Source organism: Heloderma suspectum, chromosome 1 (assembly GCF_057233095.1).
Source record: "Heloderma suspectum isolate Gila_16-S chromosome 1, 16-S_ref, whole genome shotgun sequence".
Classification (NCBI taxonomy): Eukaryota; Metazoa; Chordata; class Lepidosauria; order Squamata; family Helodermatidae; genus Heloderma; species Heloderma suspectum.
In genome coordinates this window covers 21,842,387-21,866,916 of record NC_139458.1, presented here as the reverse complement: position 1 = coordinate 21,866,916, position 24,530 = coordinate 21,842,387, and the positions used below count along the sequence as shown (strand labels likewise).

At 47.0% G+C, this 24,530-nt stretch overlaps 1 protein-coding gene across 2 annotated transcripts; it reads right to left on the bottom strand.

The window, feature by feature from the left end:
- Nucleotides 1-1,163: 1,163 nt before the first annotated feature.
- CKB (creatine kinase B) lies at nt 1,164-23,989 on the bottom strand. 2 transcript variants are annotated; one of them, XM_084837908.1, is made up of 8 exons: nt 23,926-23,989; nt 16,814-17,029; nt 13,247-13,401; nt 11,040-11,172; nt 9,366-9,537; nt 5,785-5,908; nt 4,097-4,286; nt 1,164-1,627 (listed from the first exon to the last, which is right to left on the bottom strand). In XM_084837908.1, exons 2-8 carry the CDS (start codon nt 17,004-17,006, stop codon nt 1,449-1,451), a joined length of 1,146 nt encoding a protein of 381 aa, XP_084694034.1. In that variant the 5' UTR covers nt 17,007-17,029; nt 23,926-23,989; the 3' UTR covers nt 1,164-1,448. The 2 variants fall into 2 exon arrangements, with proteins under 2 accessions (XP_084694034.1, XP_084694023.1); XM_084837897.1 differs by lacking the exon at nt 23,926-23,989 and adding an exon at nt 18,989-19,076.
- Between the last annotated feature and the right edge of the window lie 541 nt (nt 23,990-24,530).

Below are 24,530 nucleotides of genomic sequence, written 5' to 3'. Positions count from 1 at the left end.
GGATTCACACAACACGCTAACCCACGCTCAGTGGTTGAGTGTGGGCTGTTTTGAGCCACGGGTTGTTTGTTGAACCGTGGATTAGCGTGTTGTCTGAACCCAGTGCATTTTCCACAGGGTGGCTTGTTAACCATGCAGTGTGGCTTGTTAACTACCCTGAACAACCCAACAACAAACCTGGGGTTCTCAAGGTGGCTTGTTTGAGAAAAATAAGCCACACTGCATGGTGGCTTTCTCAACATCTGTAGACATTGGGGGAACTGGAATCACAAGTCCAATTTTTATTTATCATGGGTAACTTGTGACCCTCCAGATGTTTTGGCCTACTAGTTGCTCACTTCTGCTTTAACAAAACAAATAACAGCTTTCAAGAGCCTTGTCTGTAGTATCCAACTGTGTTAGCTTTGGGGGTATTGGGTTTTCCTACACACCTAGAGCTCAACACCAAAAGACCCTTCACATATGTGCTTGGCTTATATGTATGTAACATGCATGCATCCATGTAAACTGAAGCATAACTTGGTTCACCTCACCTTTCCTTCTTCATATGAACCAGGAAGAACTTTACAGAGCAATCCTCTGGGGTGTGGGAGGCATCAGCAGCTAGCCTTGCTGGTGCCAGAGTGGTATTGGGCAGGAGAGAAAGACACCAGATTTTTCTTTTCCCCTCACATTGACTTCAATGGGAAAGAAATCACCACCTCAACCCTGGTTTCAGGCAAACTTCATGAGTGTCTTAGGAGAACGAAGGGCTTCAGATCCTATGCAGCCACTCCTGATAAACCCTCAGAAATGCCCCATTTCTCCCCCATCCCCAAAGATCTACACTAGCGGCCCACAGGTGTGCCAGCAGGGTCTCCAGCAACATAGGGGTCATCGTGCCTGTGGAGGGGCTGTGGCTCAGTGGTAGAGCCTCTGGTTTGCATGCAGAAGGTCCCAGGTTTGATCCCCGGCATCTCCAGGTAGGGCGAGGAAAGAATCCTGCCTGAAACCCTGGAGAGCCGCTGCTGCCAGTCAGTGTTGACAGTACTGCGCTAGAGGGACCCAGCATCTGACCCCATAGAAGGCAGCTTCGTATGACCTCCCTCCCCACCAACAGAGCCCTTGCACCGCCTCCTAAGGCCCCTCAGTCCGCTATTGACCAGCTGTAGAACTGCAGTCTTAGCTCTAAATGCTTATTTTAATATACATATGACGGAAGATGACAATCCAGACATTTCTCAGGCCAAACAATGGTTTATTTCAGTTTCTCAGTGACATTTCAGCCATCAAAAAAATAAACTCTAACACATATGGATGGAAGACTTTCTACAAGTGGTACTAAGTGGAAATTTCTTTTGACTCCAGGGTTTTGGACTGGAGTGTCTCCTTTTCGTGTGTGTATTATATTCATCCAATAAGTTAGGAAGAAGCATGGGGGTGGGGGCGCTGGGATGTTAAAGTGCTTTTCATTTCTGAGATGGGATGAGGTTGTCGATGCACTGGCCCTTTTCCAGGCGTTTCTCCATTTCAATCAGCAGCTTGACTCCATCAACTACCATCTGTACCAGCTCCACCTCGGAGAACCCAAGACGGTCGGCGTTGGAGATGTCAAATACTCCTCCCACTGCCGCTGTGTCCACACCACCTAAAAAACAAAATGCAAGTCAGGAATCAAATTGAGAGGCAGAGGCCTCCACAACAGGAACAGCTGATGTGGTACAGTGGATAGACTGCTGGCCTATGATGAGGGAGGCCTGGGTTCAAATCCCAGCTCAGCCACAAGGGTCATTGGGCAAGTCATTTTCTCTTGGGATAACCAACCTCACAGGTTAGTAGTAAGGATAAAATTAGGTAGGGGAACCATGAAAATTGCCCTCAGGCCCTTGGAGGAAGAAGGCAAATACTAAACAAATGAATACAATAAAAATATGACTTGCTCAAGTGTCACCTTAACTCAGGAGTGGGCAACCTAAGGCCCTCCAGATGTTTTGGCCTACAACTTCCATCAGTTCTAGATCACATAGCCCAAACTTCCCCAAATCCTGCACCCTCCAAATGTGTTGGACTACAACTCAATGGCCTTGACCAACGGCCAGGCAGGCTGAAGGATTGTGAGAGCTGTAGTCCAACACATCTGGAGAGTGCAAGTTTGGGGAAGGCTGGCACAGCCAATGGTGAGGGATGATGGGAATTGCAGGCCAAAATATCTGGAAGACCACAACTTGCCCACCCCTGCCTTAACTGAAATCTGAACCAAATTTCAGGTGGCAGGGGGGAAGCTCCCTGAAGATGAAACATCCAAGAATTCAAGTCAAGAGTACTTCTGTTAAGACCGAGCACAATTTCTCTTGAGGCGGAAGAGATATATACATGCTTAATATTAATTTTGATTTGTTAGTTACATTTGTATCCTGCAGTCTCCCCTCCATGCTTAACAGGCTGCAGATGTCGGCTGTACTGCCTAAGCAGTCATGCTGCATTTGCCAACTGCATGAATAAGAACTCTCTATCTCAAGCACTATCTGGAGCCAACCAGAAGGAGGTAAGCCATTTTGCAGACCACCCAAGCCCTGGTTCTTCTGGTAGCGGTAAACTTGTCTGGGTTATACCAATTCAGATGAAAGGTGGAGACATGAATCACAGAATTATAGAATGGTAGGGTTGGAAAGGGCCTATAAGACCATTATAGTCCAACCCCCGCTCGATGCAGGAATCCAAGTCAAAGCATCCCTGACAGATGGCTGTCCAGCTTCATCTTGAATGTCTCCAGTGTGGGAAAGCCCACCACCTCCCTAGGTAATTGGTTCCATTGTCCTAATGGACAATGCTCTAGTTAGAGCCGTTAGTGCTCTAACGGTCAGGAAGTTTTTCCTGATGTTCAGCCGGAATCTGGCTTCCTGTAACTTGAGCCCATTATTCCGTGTCCTGCATTCTGGGATGATCAAGGACAGATCCTGGCCTTCCTCTCTGTCACAACCTTTCAAGTACTTGAAGAGCACGAACGTATCTCCCCTCAGTCTTCTTTTCCCAAGGCTAAACACGCCCAGTTCTTTCAGTCTCTCCTTGTAGAGCTTTGTTTCCAGTCCCCTGTTCAACTTTGTTGCCCTCCTCTGAACCCTCTCCAGTTTGTCTGCATCCTTCTTAAAGTGCGGTGCCCAGAACTGGACACAGTAGTCAAGATGAGGCCTAACCAGTGCTGAGTAGAAGGGAACTAGTACTTCACGTGATTTGGAAGCTATACATCTATGAATGCAGCCCAAATAGCATTTGCCTTCTTTCAGCCATATCACATTGTTGGCTCATCTTCAGCTTATGATCTACAACAATTCCAAGATCCTTCTCACTTGTAGTATTGTTGAGCTTGAATTTTTCTCCATTTAAAAGATATAGGAAGGTAGGTGTTGGGAATAGTAAAATATGAAGTGCAAGTGGTCATCATGACAGCTCCCATAGTCCTAGGCCCAACAAGAGTGTCCAAAAATTCAGCTAGCATTTCAACAAACCAGTTCTAGCGCTTCTCATTTCCAACAGAAGTAGGACTTTTGTAGAGCCAATAGGCCTTAATCGCCCAATTCAAGACCAAGCCATCCCAAAATAGTTTACATTCCAACAGCGATCGCTCACAACAATACATCATTGCTGGGAAAGCAAGTATGTTTTGGGTGTATATTGTTGCTGTGAAAACAACTGTACAACCCAGCTATGGTGAAGATTGCAGCTAAGCTTGCAGGGAACAGGGAAGCCAAAGGGGGTGCCAATGATGTCACTGTCCCCCCCTTAATCCCAAGGTCCTGGCACTTCGACCCTGTGAGCTGGGCTCCATTACACCACTGTCTGGAGGAGACGACTTTTAGTTTTAACTTCTCCCCAATATCTCTATTTTATTTGTGTATCACGGAACACTTTTTGGGCTCAGATGAGAAGGCCTTTGGGCTTTGTTTCTCTTTATGTTGGGTTTTTAAATGCCTACAAAACAAAATCAGTTTGTTTTGAATGGTTTCCATGGTATTTTTATGATTCAGTTGGGATGCCTGACCATCCCAACTGAAGAGCTGGTTAGTCACTGTTAAAAAAATAAAGGATGAACGGAAGACCCCAAGTTTCCATTTCTCACCTGTGCCACGTTTCTGCAGCCTCAGCCTCTTGAGGACTTCACCGAATTTCTCATGCTTGCTAAGCTTGGGCAGCTTAATGTGAACTCCTGCACGGAGACCCGTGCCCAAGTTGGATGGGCAGGTCAAGATGTAGCCAAGGTGGGAGTTCCACATAAATTCATAGTTTTTGGATTTGAAGAGTTTTTCAATCTACACAGAAAGACAGACCATTATGAAGAGCCTTTTCCTTTGTCAAGATGGAAGAGCTGCAGACTTACTTTTATATTAATCGTACAAAGGCAACTTAGCTCCATCTCCGCCCAAAATACATTCAGTGGAGGAAAAGCTAGTGCCCACACTGCAGGATCATAAGAACATAAGAGCAACCATGATGAATCAGACCAAAGGCCTATGTAGTCCAGCATTCTGTCTCCACAGCGGCCAACCAGCTGCCTGTGGGAAGTCCACAAGTAGGACATGAGCACCCTCCCACCCATGTTCCCCAGCGACTGGTATTGACAGGCATGCTGCCTCCGATACTGGAGATAATATATAGCCATCAGAACTAGTAGCCATTGACAGAGTGATCTTCCATGAATTTGTCTACTCCCCTTTTGAAACCATCTAGGTTGGTGGCCATCGCCACATCTCGTGGCTGCAAACACCATCATTTAATGGCATGCTGTGTGAAGCGGTCCTTTCTTTTATCTGTCTGGAATCTCCCACCATTCAGCGTCATGGGATGACCCCTTTGGGTTCTAGCATTATGGAAGATCAGGAGTCATGGCATGGTTTTCCACATAGTGCAGTTTCCCTCTTTGGATATCTCTTTATGCCCCTTATAGTGGCGTGCTTAAACACAGGATCTAGAGGCATGTAGAGAATGCACACATGAATCCCTTTCAAAGCTCCATGTGGATGCCCCCTAGGGCAACTACTCCAGCGGGTCAAGCAGGGCCAGCCCCAGGTTTTGGAGAGTGCTTGGGCGTGGCCCCTCCACAGATGCCTCTCCCTGTTGGCAGCTGCTGCTCCTCTTCCTCATCATTGCTACCTCTGGCTTGCTTGACAGGCGGAGAGCCAGTGAGCAAGTACGCAGAGGCATCTATTACTCCTCCTTCTCATCACCTCTGTTGTCTGGGTCTGGGCCAGAGCGAGAGGCGGGTGAATAGGCAGGTTGCGAGGGCTCTTTGTCAGTGGGCCCCCTGCTGCAGTGTGGGCCCTTGGCAGGTATCCAGCTGTGCTGACCCTGATGTCAAGTTACTGTATACATGAATGCTACTTTTGAAGCTACATACAGCTGCCTGCTGGTGTTTTACATCTGCAGACACACGCACCACAGGGTTTGAGGAGTGCTGTTTAAGCATGCAGGGCGGTTAGCATCCCAATTCTGATCAGTAATTTCAGGGACAAAAGTCTTTATGGGTGCACATGAGGCACAGTTGATATGCCTCAGATTTCTATTCCTTCAAATACAAAGAGTGCAGGTACTCCAGTGCTGGCAAACGGACTACGTCATCAAGAGGGATCTGCAAACACACTGCACCACCACCTCTCGCCTGTACCAGGAATTCAAAGCCATACTGACGCATGCTGCTGCATTTATTTATTTCAGAGCCGACACCTAAGTCAGCACTTTGAGTTGAGCACTGCAGAGAAGGCTGTGCCAATTCAGCCCCCTAAGGATGCCTCTGCCACCAATCATATTTACCTGCGTTAGCCCAGTACAGAAGCGGGTAAAAACTTCCTTCATGTTTCCACCTTTCTGCATGGAAATAACTCTAAGATGGTCTTCCTCATTGATCCATACAAGGAAGGTCTTGTTGTCATTATGCCTGGGAAGACAAGCCAGCAAAGCTGATGAGCGCACGCCACATTTCTTCTACCCAAGCCACAGATCTAGTCAAAGCTAGCCACACTTTGATCTATATCATACGTGTGCACCAAACATTAGTTTCTGCTTTTGAAATCCCTTCCATAAACACTGATTGAACTCGCACACAAGTTACTCAGCTGTAGCCCCACAGAAGGCCACTGAAACTACCCCAAGCCGTTTTGACCTTTCTGCTTTAAAAGGAACATTATGTGCACAACTTTACCTTTTGGCCAGCAACCGATCTGCAGGCAGGTTTTGTCTGCTACCAAAAGATCAACACGAGGAATGTCCATGTTCCCTCGCCTAGGACAGTTAGTCAGCAAGGAGCTGCTCGATCCCAAACTAAAACTAATTCCTTTCTTATGTCAGCTTCCTGGTTTTAAGATGCAATCTATTTTTATGCTTAAACTGTTTCATGGCCACTGATTTTAGTGAAGAGGCAGATGGAAGGGGGCAGGTTATGATAGAGCATGTCCTAACTACTGCTGCAAGTACACTGGAATATTTATTCAGTATTGCCCCCCTTTTCTCCATCTCTGAACTCAAAGCACTGGGGATGAGGTTCCCAGAAGCCTCTCCATCCAGGCACAGAACAAGACCAGCTCTGCTTAGCTGCAGCCAGGTAGCTGCAGGGAGAGGCTGCCGCTCAATGGTACAGCACATGCTTGGCATCTTGATGTTCCCAGGTAATCTCCACGGCTTCACCAGGTAGGGCTGGGAAAACCCTTGACAGAAACCCTGGCAAGCTACTGCCACTAAGTGTCAACAATGTAGGGTACATGGGCCAATGGTCTAACTTGGTATAAGGCAGCTTCCTAGGTTCCTAGCAGCATCGTGTACCCTTCATATCCTCTGGAACCTAAGCACATTGAGTCCTCATTGGTTCGGGCGCTGGGAGAGCAGCACTACATATGGTGGTGGCTTTACCGACTGGTATAGTATATGGCATGGCTGAAAACGCAGAGAACTTTCCCCCTCAACTCCCAATCCCCATCAACTTCATTTTAAGCCAAAAACTTTGCAAGCCACCCTTTGCTTAGCTAACCTGCAAGACCTCCAAGCGGACATGTTGCTTTGTGCCCGCATGGGATAGCCAATGTTTTAAGTAAGGAAGTTCATTTCTTGGGGCTGGCTGAAGCCGGCCTTCACACCAAGATTCCTGACGGCCAGCTACCATGGACAGCACTACCCATTTTGTTGTCCCATGATGGAGTCGTGAGATTTACTCCTTTGCTAGAGATGAAGGTTTCAGAAGTGCATTAGAGGGTGACATCAAGAAACTAAAGGCTTTCAAGATGGATGGCTAGGGATAGTTACAAAAGTGCAGGACAGAGTCTGGGTTCTTAAGATGACTGCATTTTAAAAATGAATAAAAGTGAAGCGTGCCATTTTCTAATGCTTAAGAAAGGCTTTGAAATATGGGGTGCACCTGTTTCAACTTCTAAAAAGAGGCTACCCAGAATGGCTTTTCAGGTTTTAAGTTCTAAGCGCTCAAAGCTAGGAGGTGTAGTGGATAGCGTGCTGGATTTGAACTTGGCATTTGCATTCAGATCCTAACTAGGTAGCCTTGGCAAGTGACTATTTCTTTGCCTAACCAACTTCAAAGTTATTTCACAGATAAACATACTACAGTTGCGGAGATAAAATTGAATAGCCCTTTGTATGCCACTTTGAGGCCTTGGTATCTAGCCCCAACCTTAAGTTTTAGGACCCATTCAGACTCCCAGATAACTTGCCAAGAGGTGGCACAAGGTTATTTACATGACTTGCCCATGGCTACCATAGTTCATATTATTGATAGAATGTCTAACCACCAGGCACTGTATAGAACACACAGGAAGACAGACCATGTCCAAACAGGCCAACACTAGAGGAGAAAGTCAATATTACAATCCAGGCTATTGGAAGAATTATGCAACGGGGGTTAGTTTGCATAGCTGGGATTAATTTCCATTATAGAACTTGCATTCCTTGACACAAGATTTAGCTTTTTCCAACCCAAAAAATCCACACTGGTTGCAGTTTAGAGCTCTCAAGTTGCTTCTCATTGCAACTTGTGGCCCTCCAGATGTTTTGGCCTACAACTCTCACCAGCTGTAGCCAACATAACCACTGGTGAGGTATCATGGGAGTTGTAGGCCAAAACATCTGAAGGGCCATGCGCTGCCCACCCCTTTATTCCCTTTGAGGCTAGACAAAGGTTCTGGAAGGTTCTACCAATTTTACTAAAAGATGTAGATCTCTGAGAAGGCAGAATCCCAGGGTTAATTTGGCAATTGCCACTTAATAAGCTGTGAGACCGGACTGTCAAATACACTGTGGAGGTACAGCCAGGTTGAATAGGTTTTTTCCCCCTGAGATAAAGTCAAACACCATCCTGGAAGCTATTATACCAATTCCAGGTCAGTTCAGTGGAACAGTGTTTTTCCATTTTGGAACCTGCACCTACCTACAGAAGGGCTGTAAGAAGAGTGTGTTGATTCATTGGAATGGTTTCCCCAATGTGCCAGTACCTCACGTATCATATTATATTGGGTAAATGAAAGGTCTAGTATGGGGCAGTTCCAAAGTCAGAAGTATTTAAGCAGATCAGGAAACTATGGGCAGTATCCAATGGGCCAATGAGCTGATGGTGTTGCTCCAGCGGGACCCACCCCTTGAGCAACAGGGAGTTAGCGCTTCACGAAGGAACCCTGGAAACTCTCATTTCTGGAATCAGACTGGTCAACAGAGATCCTGTCTGCACGCTCCACTGACCTGCCCCGTTCTGGAAACCAGCATTTCCGCTCGTTTTGGATTACTTCAACAACTGCCAGCTCCCTGTTGTGCTAGTGGTAATCTGCTGGTGCAAAGGCAGCATAGGATACAAACCTAGGCCCACAAGGCAGCTCTTCTCTCTTTCACAATGGTTTTGAGGGTGAGCGCTGAGCTGGAGCGGCTACCAAGATGTCCTTATGCCTAAAGAGCATTTCTGTACATGCAGCATTTTCCCAACTCAAGTATCACTGTGTTGAATGGTAACCTTTAGAAGGGGGTATTATTTGACAGCAGATGTCCCAAGACTAATGTCTTCGAGTATTGAATACATTTTAACCATAACTTAAAACGGCTCGATCTCATGTCTACTGAAGCTATCCTTCACGAAGACCAGCACCTACCAATATTAGGTACTGTATTAAGTCGTACTTGCTGCTGGCCAAATCATTGTTCAGGTCTACCTGGAGGAAATGGGGACAATAGGTAAACGCCAACCTAAGTCCTACTTAGAGTAGGCCCATTAAATCAATGGGACTTAAGGTAGTCATGACTACCTTAAGTTCCCTTCATTTCAATGGGCCTACTCTAAGTAGGACTTAGGTTGGATTTAACCCAATTCCACCATTTGGAAGGTGTTATTTCTCCTGGGTGTTACTCACCAGATACCTCGGCCATCAGGCCAGTCTCGTGCCATCCCAGAGGCCAAGAGGAGAGGAGAAACTGGCTTGTCAAACAGGAAGTGATCATCAATGAGCTGCTGTTGCTCATCATCTGTCATGTTCTTCAGCGCATAGTACGTTCCATTGAGGTCCCCTTCCAGGCTAGCTAAAGCTGAAAGAAAGAACAGAGATGCTTGCAGGGTGTCTGTGTGTGTATGTGGGGGGGGGGGTTGTTGAGAGTCAAATCAACCCTCAGTTCTTAATGAAGTACAAACAAGGTTCTTTTTCCTAACTTAGTGCTCAGTATGCCAAGATAGCAACAAAATTAAGCTTAGCTCAGCAACCTGAGGGTGATTTTTTTAAACAACAACAACAACAACCCACTTTTGTTTACTATCCAGCAGGGCAAATAGCTGGCCATTTTCCAACAGGTCAGGGGGGGGGAGAGGGAAAAAAGGGAAGTTTCACTCCTCTCATCAGCTTGCCCTTTTAGTTGCTCCATGTGTCAACATGAAGTTATTCAGACCTAATAAATAGTTCCTGTATTCTCCTGTCAGGTACATGTTCCAGAACTGGGGGAGGAGAGATTCTCCATACCAAGCCAGGGCTTATACAGAAGAACGTGTAAGTGTAACAGAACTCCCACAGCCCAACTTCCTCTTCCAGGTGTGCCTTGGCCGGCCCTGTGTTTGCCTCTATTGTGAGGTAAACTTCCTCTTTCACACTGAGAATTGGAGGTAAAAGCAGAGACTTTTCAAAAGGTGCCTTGGACTATTAGGTGTACCAAATCCCAGCTTTCAAGCTGGTGCTGAGGACCTTAACTGGGTACATCCTGAAAGAACCTGGTCAGTCACAAGCATCTTATTTAAAATAGAACTGGTGTCCTGCATTAAGACCAACGATTCACCATTCTTCGTTTTGCCTATCATTCATTTTATTTATTTCATTTCTATACCGCCCAAAAGCCGAAGCTCTCTGGGCGGTTCACAAAAATTAAAACCAAAAAGCACAGGGTAAAACAATAGAAAAGCATTAAAACCACAATATAACAAAACAACCAGAATAAAACCTAGCACCAACACATAGATTTAAAATACCGATTTAAAACACCACATCTAAAAGACTAGGAAGCTAAAATGCCTGGGAGAATAAACAGCTCTTTACCTGGCACTGGAAGGAATAAATCATAGGTGCCAGACAAACCTCTCTAGGGTGCTCATTCCACAGCTGGGGTGCCACAGCAGGAAAGGTCCTCTTCCTGGTAGCCACCCACCTCACTTCCCTTTGTCTATTGGATTATCAGGTTATTGCAGGGCTGGCCGAAAACATTTTGCTTCCTGAAGTAAAGGACAAAATGGTGCCCTTCTCCCATTTCATGTACAGAGGTCAAACAGACCGACAGTTGAATCTTACTTCAACACTGGTGATGGGACATTGTCTTCCACTACACCTGAGTGCAGCAGGCTGGCTTAGAGGGCACAAAGCAGGATACATGGTACCCACCCCATCCACCAACATGTTTCGGGGTGGGAACAGCAGTAACATCTTCCACCTCAGGCAGTCACCTCACTCTACCTCATCGAAGGGCCAGCCCCGGGCTAGTTTTAAGGCTACAGCCAAACTATGCTTGTTTGCGCCATGCGCTTGTAAACAGCAAGCCGTGTTGAACTTTACCTTCCACAGAAAGCTTTTCAATAGCACGTCTCTCTCCTCTGCTACAATGAGGGGGAAGGCAGAAGCCACGAATGCTCCTACCAGTTCGGACACGTGAACTTAGGACATAGTTGGGGTCTAGGTCATCACCGCCCTACAAGACAGAAGAAATATCTTAAATAGTTTCATCATCGTAGCAGAACCCATCATCAAGTCCTGCCTTGAATTACCTGCTCCTGTAGCACTCAGCAATTTAATGAGCACAACCAAGCATTATTTGGTATGAACACAAGTCATCCTGTTAAGCTTTTGTAGTGAAGCTCTAGTAGCTTCCTTCATAGCCTTTAATTATAAAATGCTGGGTGTACAATTCACAGCCAGCAGAATGCAAGTTCCCAGCTGCCTCCATCTGCTATGGCCATTTACCATAGAATGGCCCAGCCGATGTATTTTTCTGGTAGGAGTTCAGTGCTGTTTTATACTTTCGCTTCAGATGTTTTAAGCAAGGCCAAATCCTAAATAACAGTGCTGGTTCTGAAGGCCTGTAGAAGGAAGCATTTCAGAGCAACTTTTGTTCAAAGCCTTATAGATAATAAAGGAAGAGTGAAATGCTCCTACAGAGAAGACTTATTGTTATGGCTGATCTCTATACTAGAGATGGGACCTGGGCAGTAAAGGCAAGACTTACTATAGGGCCAAAACAGCGTGGATGGGCTTGCTACTCTAGGATGCATTTTGTCCATCAGATCAGGCCAACTAGCAACCCTGGGGAGTAGTTGCAGCTTAATTTATGCAGCTCTGACTTCAATGAAAGGGAGAGAAGTACTTTCCTTCATCTCCCCCCCCCCCGCCCACTCCCCATGCAGTTTGGAGCACTAGCCAAAGCCGGCTGCTCTACAGCCATCAGCAATATGATGCCCATTCATTCTTGACACCCCATAGTGTGAGAGCGCGCGCGCGCACACACACACACTTACTTTCCCTATCATAAGATAAGGGACTGGAGCAGGTAACTCCCATGTTCTTTGTAGTCCCATGTGAATGCTCAAGAGTATTACTGGTTTATTATATTCCATTCTTCAAGAGAGTTCCTTATTACAAGCTTCACATTTGCGGTACGGAGTGCAGGGAGAAGAAAAGGAGCCAATATTGCAGTGGCAGCTATGCAGCAGAGGGAAGAGTGTAATATTGCACAAATATTGTTCCACGGGTGCCATACACCCACTTAAGAGGAAAACATTTAACCCAGGGGTCCCCAGTGCAGCACCTGCAGGCATCATGGTGCCCAAGGGGACTCCAACAGCACCCACAAACCTCTGTCCTCCCTGCCCCCCTAAAAAATGTTTTAACAAAATCCTGGAAAATCTTAGGATGGTCTTCTTTCTCTCTAGCCTTGCTCTCCCCTTTGCCTTGCTATTTTGCTCCCACTCCTCTTTTGACTAGCCAGGCCCCAATGGCAGCCATTTTGTGACTAGCCACATTCACTGTGGGAGCCATTTTGTGGTGGTGTGCACAGCAGTTTCTCAAATTCCCAAATGTGCCCATGGATTCAAAAAGGTTGGGAACCCCTGGTCTAACCAGAACCATTTAAAGCAGCAATACTCCTGTGTAGTCACATACTGAGAATGACCCCTAACAGCAAGGCCTAACCAAGTTTCAAGATTTACATTCGCACCCATGCCTAATGCAGCCACTATTACAACATATTGGCCAGGATCTACTCCTTTAAGAAGTTCAGTCTTCTTATCCTATGAGGGAAGATATATACACACACATGCAGCCAGCATCATGGGGTGTCAAGAGTGAAGGGGCACCATATTGCTGACAGCTGTAGAATAGCTGGTTTTGGCTAGTGAGCCAAGTTGTATTTTGGGGGAAGGAAGGCATTTTGGGGATCCTGTTCCAGACCCAGGGATGAATCATGGGGAGAAATCTGTGGCTGCCATAACAGGCTATGACTGGCAGGCTATTTGGTAGGCAAAGTTATCACTTTAACTTTCCCCTGCTGCCTTTCCAGCAGAACTAGTCATCCTAGTCAACTGGTGCCATACTAAGGTCAATCTAGAGATGTCTTTAAATAAGCAGAAGGGACACTAAACATAAAGACCATATGGCAGATACATATGATATCAACCCCGTTAACAGAGATGGCAAGCGTGCACAAACCAAGACAACAAATTAACATGCTATTCTGGTCAATACTGACTCATTTTAAGAGGCTTCTGTACCTGCAAGTTATCAGAATTCAAGTCCGTCTTGTGCTGGTCCGTAGGCTTATAGCCTCCATGTCGGTCCTCAATAATTGGGTCAAAGACTTCCTTAAACACATCATATGTCTCCTCATCACCAGCTACAATTCCTACCGTCAAAATGAAAGGGTGACCTATAGAGGTTAACAAGCCAGAAGAGCAGAGTTGGGATGATGGTCCAAGATACCAGCCTCTTGCATTCCCACTCTCAAGTCATCGGGAAGACAAGCCCACAGATTTTGCATGCCATTAGCTTTATGAGGTGTAAACAAAGCATATCTGCTGTGATGTAAATGGCCAATTCAATTAAGACTTTACAGTTTGCATTCAATTTTGAGAGACCGCCTGACATGCTGACTTACTAAAAGCTTAATACATACATATGAGAGCCAGTGTGGTGTAGGGGCTAGAGTGTTGGACTGGGAGTTGGGAGATCTGGGTTCTAGTCCCCACTTGGCCATGGAAGCTCACTGGGTGACTTTGGGCCAGTCACAGACTCTCAGCCCAACCTACCTCACAGGGTTGTTGTTGTGAGGATAAAATGGAGAGGAGGAGGATTATGTACGCCACCTTGGGTTCCTTAAGGAGGAAAAAAGGTGGCATATAATGCAATAAACCAAGCTCTTAATTTTTAAATTTTTATTTAACAGAAGGGTCTAGGTCTCTGCACTGATTACTTCAAAATGATGCAATCAGAAAACTAAAGTTCTACAGTCACAATTAATTGGTTTATTCATGTTACAAAGAGTCTTTAGCTTTGGGGAGGATTATGGAATAAAGGAAAGCCTTGACAGGTCACTAGGGAATATTTAATAGTGGAAGGCTATAGCTTGGCAAATAGATGTTGCTGCGCTGCCCTCCATTCAGGCCTCTTCACTTCTCCCAAGTGTTTGGCCCCTGCTGTTCGCATACAGGGCTATGCCTCTTCACTGCCAATATTAAAATTCTGCACCCAAGCAATCCAAGTTCTACAGTTAGTTCATGTTATGCAATTTAGAAAAAGACCCACATTTTTGCATAATTCATCCTGCAATATATACTTGTGCTTAATTTAATCAGGCAAGAGCAAGAAGCTAACGCAGGGCACTGAAACTGCACACTCACGCCTCTGGAATCTTATTCAGGGACCTCTAGCTTCTGAGGTTTCACCAGGCATTGAGGCTAATTTATTTTTTCTAAGCTAGCCAGGTTTGTCAGGAAACCAAACTCTGCATTTGATACTACATTCTGTGCACCACAGAATCGTAGCAAACACAAGGCCCTACTCATATATGCTGCTCTGATTATACCTTCTCTCAAAGGCCTCACTTCCATTAACACATACGAGTTGCCCAGAACTGATTTACAACCATAAAGGCTCAAATGCATGTACTGGAAAATCAAAGTGTGAGGGGGTGGGGAGGGGAGGTAGCCATCCTGACCAAAAGAAAAACACCAAAATCCATATTAGTGTAATACCTTTCTTTATTAGGACAACCCAAAGATCACAAGAACGTGCAAGCTTTCAAGATCACCAGACCCCTTCATCTGGCTAGATGTTGCAAAAAGCAGGTTTGGATGGCTTCAACTGACTTTAAAACAAAACAAAAAAAAACCTAATATAGGGTCTAAAATCATCTCCAGCTTGGTTAGTATAAAGACTGACTAGTTCCTCTCTCTGATCCACTGGTAAAAGGGAACTGTGTGTTTCACCCAGGATGGAAACATGAGTAACAGCTGGATTTTACATTTTCAAAATGGGGGAATCCAGTATGTTTCCCTTTCTTGCTCCCAGCAGCCTTAGAGGCAGCTGCAGGTCCAACCGTGTAACCATCACATAACCTGCACAGCCTAATTCGAATGTCTGCAGACCCCTCCTCCCACTCTTCATCTTGGCACTCTGAACATGCAGACACTGTCTTCACCAAGTCAGGTCCCCTCCCCCTTCTCCCAGCCTGCTTTTTGTAACATCTTGCCTGAAGCGATCTGGAGTTCTCGAAAGCTTGCACTTTTTTGTGATTGTTTTGTTGGCCTAATAAAAGGTATTATACTAATATGGTTTTTGCAAGTTAGAAATCTCTCGAATGTGGTGCAATCACTCTGGCCATGGATCAAAAATCTTTTCCATCATGATCACAGATCAGTGTGGGAGTGGGATCTGCCAGTTATAGATTTATAAGGAGGACCTTTGTGGTGCCAATAAAAGGCTATTTAGCCCAGCATCCCGTCTCCAACAGTTGCCCAGTTGTCAGAGAAACATGCGAACAGGGCATCAAGACAATAGCCCTCTCCAAACTGTCTGGGACTCAAGAGGGATACTGTTGACTTTAAAGGTTCTGTTTAGTTGTCCTGGGAAGCTCATAAGCAGGACACAAGGGCAATCGCCTTCTCCTGCTGCTGTTCCCCTGATATTCAAGGCATACTGGCTCCTAGCCTGGAGGTAGCCAACATGACTAGTAATGGTTGATAACAGCTTCATCAATCTCCTTTTAAAGTCAATAAAATAGTGGTATTCACCACATCTGGCAGTGATATTAGGGGGCTGTTTCCAAGTCAGGAAGTGGGGAAATCCAACAAGAATTAAGGAGCCCCATCATATATTATTGTCAGGCTCAATTAACAGCCCTTTCATTTGATTTGGCCTTCTTGTTCTAACCATTTTGCATTTCTGTAGCCACAACTGCAGCCTCTCTCTCTGTCTTGCTCACACACACACACACACACACACACACCACCAGTGTCAGCTTAAGCAAAAGCCACTGTTATGTCAGCTGGTTCACAGAGAAGCATCTCAAGGCTTTTTTTTTTTTTATCAGGATTATCAACCCCAGTCTGAATGCAATCATTCTCTCAGCTTCTGGTACAAATCTGGGGTTAGAACTTTGGCCATGTGGTTGTTGTGGGCGCTCAGGTCTGGATATTCCTCATCGGCGGGCAGTTTCTGGTTACTAAAGGGGGCCATTTTGATCTTGCTAGAGAGTAACAAAACACAAACACTGCAGGGTTAAGATTGACAGCAAAACATCACCAAGATCTGCTCCCCCTTTATTTGCAAAGAAGTGCCATGGCAGATATCCAAGTTTTAGGAAAGGAAATGAGAACCCAACTTGTATTTTTTAAGGTCCAAAATTAAATAAAAATTTCTGGCATGGTGCATCAAATTGAATATTTAGAGCAGTTACATAGCAGTTTCGTAAGAGTTGGCCATGTCAAGCCGCTGCATGCATTAATCCGGTCTTCCCCAACCTGGTGCCCTTGAGATGTTTTGAACTACAACAGCCATCATTGCTGGGGATGATGGGAGTTGTGGTCAAACACATCTGGAGAGCTCCAGGTTGGGAAAGGCTGGCCTAGATTGGACAATTTGCATCCCTCCACAAATAAAGCCATCATTTTGGCTTGGACAAGGCGCTTGCACCCCTCCTCAGGGTTTGGGTTTTTGTTTTTAAGTAGCTAGGCCTTTTGTAAGGCTGTAGGAGTGCCTTCTGATGCCATTTTCAAAACAGCACTTCCTCCTTAACGAAGGGAGAACAGATCCGGATCTGAGAAGGCACCAAAGTCCTTTACCTGGGTTGTCAACCCCAGTCTGAATTGCATCGTCCACAGTAAATCCACTAGGAGTCTGTTTATCCCTCAGCTTGTTATACAGGTCCAAGGTCAGCACTTTAGCCATGTAGTTGTTGTGGGCACTCAAATCGGGATACTCATCCTCCACAGGGTACTTCTTCTTCAAGAGGTTGTGGCTGTTTGAGAACGGCATGGTGGGCACCTGCCTGCGAGCAGCTAAGGAAGAAGAAGAGAGGGGAGCACCCATCACCTTGCCTCCTTCAGGGCATCAGAATGTAGAAAACAGGCACCGGAAAGAAGACGGGCCCATGCTGGAAGGTCACCTTGCGATTTGCCCTACCTGCCCACTCAAAGACTTTGCCTGCACGGCACCTGCTGTTGTAGACCATCCCCAGGTACTTGGCAAACATTGCTCAGCTCCGCCCAGCACAGGTGGCAGCCCACGTGCACCCAGCCCAGTCGGAAGCCGGTGCTAAGAGATTTGCCCAAGGTCAAGGCCAACAGCAGTGGCAGCGGTAGGAATTGAAAGCAAACTGCCCCACTTCCTCGACCAGCTCGTCAGAGCTTCGTGGACAGCGCCTCCCTTCCTCTCCTTGGTCCCCAGGGGTCACCTTCAAGGCGAGCGAGCAGACATTTTCTGCCAGGCGAAAAGGGAAGGGCTGGGGACAGGGAGACGGAGGACCCTCCCAGCTGGAGTCCTTCTTCGCGGGCCGGTTACGCCGCCGCGGGCCGGTTACGCCGTCGCGGGCCGTCCCCCCCCCCCCGCAAACAGCTCCGGCTCCCGGGCCAGCAGAGCAGGCTGCGAAGCGAGCCAGAGGACCCGCCCCGCCGCCGCAGCCTCCCCGCCAAGGGCCGCCGCGCCCGCGCGCCCCAGGCACCGGCTCGTCTCCCTGTCGCAAGAGCAGAGGAGCCGGTTAGATATGCGCCTCGCTCGGCACGAGGAACGCCGGAGGAAGAGACGGGGCGAGGGCGGGAATCCCCCGCCTACGCCGTGCCGACGGGGGCTTCTGCAGCCCAGCAGGTGGACGGAGGGCCGCATCCCGCACGCGGAAGGCAGGCAGGCAGGCGCGGGAGGGAGGCCGCCGAACACCGCGCCTCGCGGCGAGCAGGTCGCCGGCGGGAGCGCACGGGCGTTACGCGGGGAGGCTGTTGCTGCCGCCGCCGCTGCCAGGGAAATCGGAGGATGCAACCCGCTCCTTCTGCCTCGCTCGAGCGCGGGGAGCCGCCGAGGGGGCCAGAGGGCGAGTGAAAGCCTCGCTTTGCGGGAGAGGGAGCCGGCCAGCCGGCTGCAACTCAGCGCCTGCACCAGCGCCACTGCCAGGGGGAAGGAGGAAGTCGGCGACCAGGAAAAGGGCAGATTCCTACAGCTGCTGCCCTCCCGCTCCAGAAGGACGGCGGCTTCGCCAACCGCGCAGATCCAGCTATTTGCGCTCCGGCCCCCTTTGAAAACAACACACGAGCAAAGGGCTGGATGCGCCCGATCTCGTGAGCTAAGCAGGGTCAGCCCCAGTTAGTACTTGGATGGGAAACCGCCTGGGAATTAGGCTTCCTGCACTGAGCAGGGGTTGGACTCGATGGTCTTGTAGGCCTTCCAACCCTATGATTTGGTGAGACCCCCCACCCCACCCCCAAGAGGGCTGCTGCTGCTTCCCCCCCCCCCATCTGTTTTATCAGCCTAGGAGGAAGGGACGAATTGAAAACGAAACAACCCCATTATATAACGAACTTCTGCACTGGGATGAAAGGTATGCAAATACCCTGGTAAATATCAATTAGATACCAGTTCATCTGGATTTAGGAGACCCAAACTGGGCAACCAACGTACCCCCGACAAAAAAATAATTTTTTTAAAAAAGCGAGGAATAAAATCGAAGCATCTCCCTGGTATATTCGACGCATCCATGTTCTGTGCGGTTTCCCTCTTCCTCCCTCAAGCAGAAACAAGCCAAAAACGGCTTTATAATAAAGACGAGCATCCCTGCCGCCGCGATGTGCTTAAAAACGCGCACGCACGCACAAAAAGAAAAAAGTTGTCCTTCTCCCCTTTTTTCTTCCCACCCCCTCCCCAAAATGAAGGGATGATCTCGACCTAGCTTCCAGCCAGCTCCGTAGCTAACCCGAGCCTCGTTCCATAGCTAAAGAGAGCCGCGGTGCAAATGGGCCCCGAGGACTTACCGCGGGGTTCAGAGAAGGCAAACGCGAAAGGGAGACGCTCTTTGCCACTTACAACCTCGCTGCTCTCCCAGAAAGACCTGCCGGGAATAGAACCCAAACCCCACCTTCCCATCACTTTTATACACACCCAACGCAGGCTGCCTATTGGTTAGTATTTATATTCCATTCATTCCATTGGAGACTTGCTTCCACTAAGGGGGCGGGTGAGTTTTCGTCGGGCCATTCTTTGCCCGTTACTGCTCCCGGGTCTCATAGTCGGACGACGGGTGTGGGAGGGGGGGATCGAGCCCCAGACTTGAATTCTCTGACCGCAATGAAAAGATCTTCTGACAAAGGGGAGGGGGGCTGGCTGGGATGTATGATGCATGCTGCAACCCTGTGCACACTTTTTACTTGGGAGGGCTTGCCCTGAAAGGTGGTTTATCAGCAATGCAAATAAGGTATTTGAGAGTGAGTGAAGCCCCATTGGAAGCAATGGGGCTGATTTCTAAGTTAACAGGTATTGGATCAGGCGGCCCACTCCATCGAATGCCAGAAGTATGTTGGGTTCATAATGATGGATCTTCCATCGTCAGGTAGGTACGTGTGTCCAGGTTTTCTTATTCATGGCCCCTGGCTTTATTGAGCATGTAAGGATGATTGTTAAAAATGAGCTGGAATACAAATAAAAGCTTTCAGGAACTGAGGCAAGCCAGCCCAAAGAGTCATGTGAGTGATCAACTGCCTCTCTGTGTGAACTTCATAGAAGGTATCAGCAAGAGTGCTTTGGGCTGCTATGCCTACTGCTTTGTCTAGGAACTGACCCTCTGCCCAGTATTTGCAGGCCAACCCTAGGCATGTTTACTTAGGAGTAAGTGACATTGATTTCAATGGGACTTGTATCCCCAGATCTGTGTGTATAGGACAGCAGCTTTCGTTCCACAAGGAATTTTCCTTGCAGGCTCCCCCAATCTCGGGCCCTCCAGATGGGTTGAACTCCAAGTCCCATCATACTCAGCAAGCGCTGAGCGCCAAAGAATTGATGCCTTCGAACTGTGGTGCTGGAGAAGACCCTTACGAGTCCCCTGGACTGCAAGGAGGTCAGATCAGTCAATCCTAAAGAAAATCAACCCTGACTGCTCATTGGAAGGACAGATACTGAAGCTGAAGCTCAAATACTTTGGCCACCTAATGCGAAGAGAAAACTCCCTGGAAAAGACCCTGATGCTGGGAAAGATTGAAGGCAAAAGGAGAAGGGGACGGCAGAGGATGAGATGGCTAGATAGCATCACCGATGCAATGAATATGAATTTGAACACACTCCGGGAGAGAGCGGAGGACAAGAAGGCCTGGCGTGCTATGGTCCATGGGGTCACGAAGAGTCGGACATGACTTAACAACTGAACAAGTCAAACAACAACTGATCAACAACAACATGGGAGTTGTAGTTCAACATAACTGGAGGGCACAAGGTTGGGGGAAGGCTACAGCCCAGCTGATTATATTTTTCTAAGGGCGCAATCCTATGCAGGTTTAGACAGGAAAAAAAGTCCTACAACTCCCAGCATTCCCCAGCCTGCTATGTTATGCTGGCAGGGGAATGCTGGGAGTTGTAGGACTTTTTTCTGTCTAAACCTGCATAGGATTGCGCCGTAAGGCGGTGTAAAGGCTTGGTGTTGTAGGAGTAAAGATGCTTTTAAAAGTGGCAGAAGTACATTCTATTGGGGAGGGGGTCTCTTCCAGCTGATGAGGTCTCCTGTGTCTTTAAGGGCTTTAACAGAAAATTAAAATTTCTCAGATGCAACTGAGAAAAGAGTTCCTGTATCTTTGTGTAGGAGAAGCTTTTTCAACAGGTGCAGCTGCAAAGGCCTAGACAGAGACTCATTTTTAACAGGGCCCATATTGTGAAGGGCCCAAGAGTTCCTTCATCATTGACTCCCTCCCCAGCTGGAGATGCAAAAGAAGGGTTCTTTTTAGCTTCTTGCATGCCATGTGAAAAGTAGACAAACCTTTGGCAGAATTCTTCCTTTGCCTGCTACTCTGGTGGAATTCTGTTTGCAGTTCGTGCCATGAAAGAGGAATCAAAGAGCCCCTTTGCCTGCATCCATAGTCTGGTCATTGCATGAAAAGACTGCAATTTCTCAGACTGCAGATGGAGGGCTCACATTTTTGACTGCTCTTGAGTGTGGAAAAATGTTCACTGTAAGGAGAAAAGTAGCACCACAGAAAGCAGGCAAGAATAAACCCTTCTCACCAATATACTACATCTTTTATTGCAGGGAGATATTTTCATGTTTCTGAAATGTGGGGGAGAGTTTTTCTTTTTAAATGCTGCACTGCTGTGCAAGATTCAACCGCCTCATCCTGCTGCATGTGTAGACCAAGTCTCGGAATGAGTCACCGAGGTGTACAATTTGTTTATTTAAAGCATTTCTATCTTGCCTTTCCAAAACGTTCAAGGTGGCTAACAAGGAAAAAGAAATATGACAGATTAAAAATGCAGTCAGAACCTGATAACACTAAGGCTGCAATTCTGTACCCACTTACGTGGGAGTAAGCCCCTTTGAACTCAATGGGACTTAATTTCTGAACAGACATGTAAGGATTGTGTTGTACATCATTATTAAAAGAAGAAAGAGCAACATGGACCAGAAAGATATAAAACCCTAAGAACAGCAGCAAGAAACTGTCAACCAAACTTCACTTAAATCACCAACAACTGAAGATCTTTCCAAAAGGAAGGTGTTCACACTATGGAGGAAGAAAAAGAGTTTTTGTTGGTAGGAACACAAGACAGGGCCTTTTCTCTGGCAGCACCCCAGTTAGGAAATCCCCCCACCCTCAAGGAGATGAGACTAGCCTCAACCCTGATGGTGCTCAGGCAGGCAGTGAAAATCTTTTTATTCCATTGGCTTTTAACATATGATTGAAGGTTTTAACTCTGGTCCTTTTGATTTTAAGGATTTAATTTAAATTTTTGTTACTTCATGGTGTGTTGCTTTTGTTCTTCAATGCAAGCAGCTTTGGGGGCTGAAAAGCCACACAAAAATGTTTTTATACATTTATAATTAAGGCCAGCAGGAAAGGAGCAAGGTGCATCTCTCTGGAGTTCCAAAGTCTCGGTGCATCCACTGAAGGAATGCACCCCATTATAATAATTCTTATGCCAGCCTTCCCTGGCCTGGTGCCCTCCAGTTGTTAAAGACTTCAACTCCCATCAGTCCCAGCCAGCATGGCTATTGGTCAGGAATCCTCGGATTTGTAGTCCAAACCATCAGGTTGGGGAAGGCTGCCTTATGCATAGGAACAAGCAGCTGGGTCGCATTGGCGTGGGAGGGGTTCTTGGCAGAACAGCCCCCTTCAGCAACCTGGTGACCTTCAGATGCTTTGGATTCCAACTCCCATCATCCTTGACCACCGGCTATGTTGGAAAAGGTCGGATTGGGGCTCTACTGCTGGTCATATGCAAAGCATGATAAAGAGCCCAGTGTGGTATAGTGGTTAAAGTACTGGGCTGGGACTTGGGAGATCTGGGTTCTAGTCCCCACTCAGCCAGGAAGCTCACCAGGTGCCTTTGGGCCAGTCACTGAGCCTCAGCCTAAACTATCTCACAGGACTGTTGTGAGGATAAAATAGAGAAGGAGGAGGATTGTGTATGTCACCTTGGGTTCCATGGAGGAAAGGCAGGATATAAACATAATAAATAAATAAATCCTTCCCTAGCCTGGGGCCTCCCAGATGTAATGGACTGCAATTCCCATCATTCTCAGCCAGAACAGCTATGAATGATGGGAGGTGCAGTCTAACACAACTGGCAAGCACCAGGTTGGGGAAGGCTAGTATGGTGGCTAGAGGTTTTTTTATTTTTATTTTTTCTATTTTTTGTCCTTTTTTATTAAGTTTCTTCAAGGTTAAAACAGCAATAAACCTTTGACCCTTCCTAACCCCCACAGCACATAACCGTTACATAATCATTCACCCCAACACATATATTCACATACATACAAGACAGAAGCAGGCCAGACAAAACAAAAAGAGGTAGGGAAAGGAAAGAGAGGGCAGTATCAACAGGAAAGTTGCACAAATCTCCCATTCATAAATTTGGGGAAACTTGTGCAAGTCCCCTGTTCAATCTCTCCTCGATATGCATAAATTTCCTGTTTGTGCAGAGCGAGCTGCGAACAGCAACTGGGCATGAGATGAGTGACGAGACAACGCTTGGAGAATCCTGCCAATCTCGAACATCGCTCCTTCATGGCTTAGCGCTAGCACTGTGACGGCACTGGATACTGCCCAATAAAACCGGTAGTGGGTGGAGCTCCAAGCTCACCTATCTAAGACAATTACTTACACAATTTAGGATGCAATCCTATGCATGTTTAGACATGCTGGCTGGGAAATGCTGGGAGCTGTGGGACTTTTTTCTGTCTAAACATGCATAGGATTGTGCCTTTAATCAGCAAAACATGTCTTTAATTAAGTACTACTGGACTGACCAGAGACATCTAAGAACATAAGAGCCCTGCTGGATCAGACCAAGGGTCCATCTAGTCCAGCATCCTGTTCACACAGTGGCCAACCAGCTGCCCACGGGAAACCCACAAGCCGGACTTGAGGGCAACAGCACTGTCCCACCCATGTTCCCCAGCAGCTGGTATACATAGGTATCCTGCCTTTGATACTGGAGGTAGCACAGAGCCATCCGGACTAGTACCTGTTGATTCAAAGCTTTGCTCAGCCATGAGACTTGTTGGATAACTTTGGGCCAGTGACTATCTCTACCCATCCTTACTCACAAGGGTGTTGTGGGGATAAAATAGAGGAGGGAAGGAAAAACTATGTACCATAACTGCAAGTTCCCTGGAGGAAAGGTGGGATTTGTTTAAAGCCTCTGTACCTTTATGAAGGTAGAAGACGAGATCTTGACAAGAGCAATTTATCATCTGTTCTGCACCTACCAAATTCCCGCTACAGCTGTGCACCTCAGTTACCCTCCATACCGGCAGCTTCCGTAACTGCAATAATGTGATAGGAAAACAAGCCACACCTGACCAAATTCTCCCTGCTGTACAACTTTTAAAGGTACAGGAGCTCACTCAGGCTCGGGAGCCAGTGATTGTTCTTCCCCATTGGAAAGAGAAACAGAAACACACACAATACAGTTAAAGTGAAAAAGTTGTGGACAGCAGCAGTTTACAGGCTGCTTAACATATGGATATATACTGTTGCACATTTGATCATCTTGATCACTGTGAGTAAGTGGTCAGAGATTTAACAAAAACATATTCATGTCCCTTGATAGCTCGGACATCCCTCTTCAGTCTTGGACTGTAATACCCGTCAGAGTTTTGGGAAGGTGATACCCACCAATGAAGTGAACGGATGCAAAAGAGGATAGGGCTTCATCACTTTTACTAGTTGTGTCTCTTTTGCTCCTGGCCACCCTGCCCAGCAATTTGGGAGAGATAGTAGATCCCAAATGGTGGGGCCAGAGCAGAAGTAGGTGGAGTTCACAGCACTGCAAGACTGTATAGCTCTGTCTCTCTCTATACCAGCCCATCTC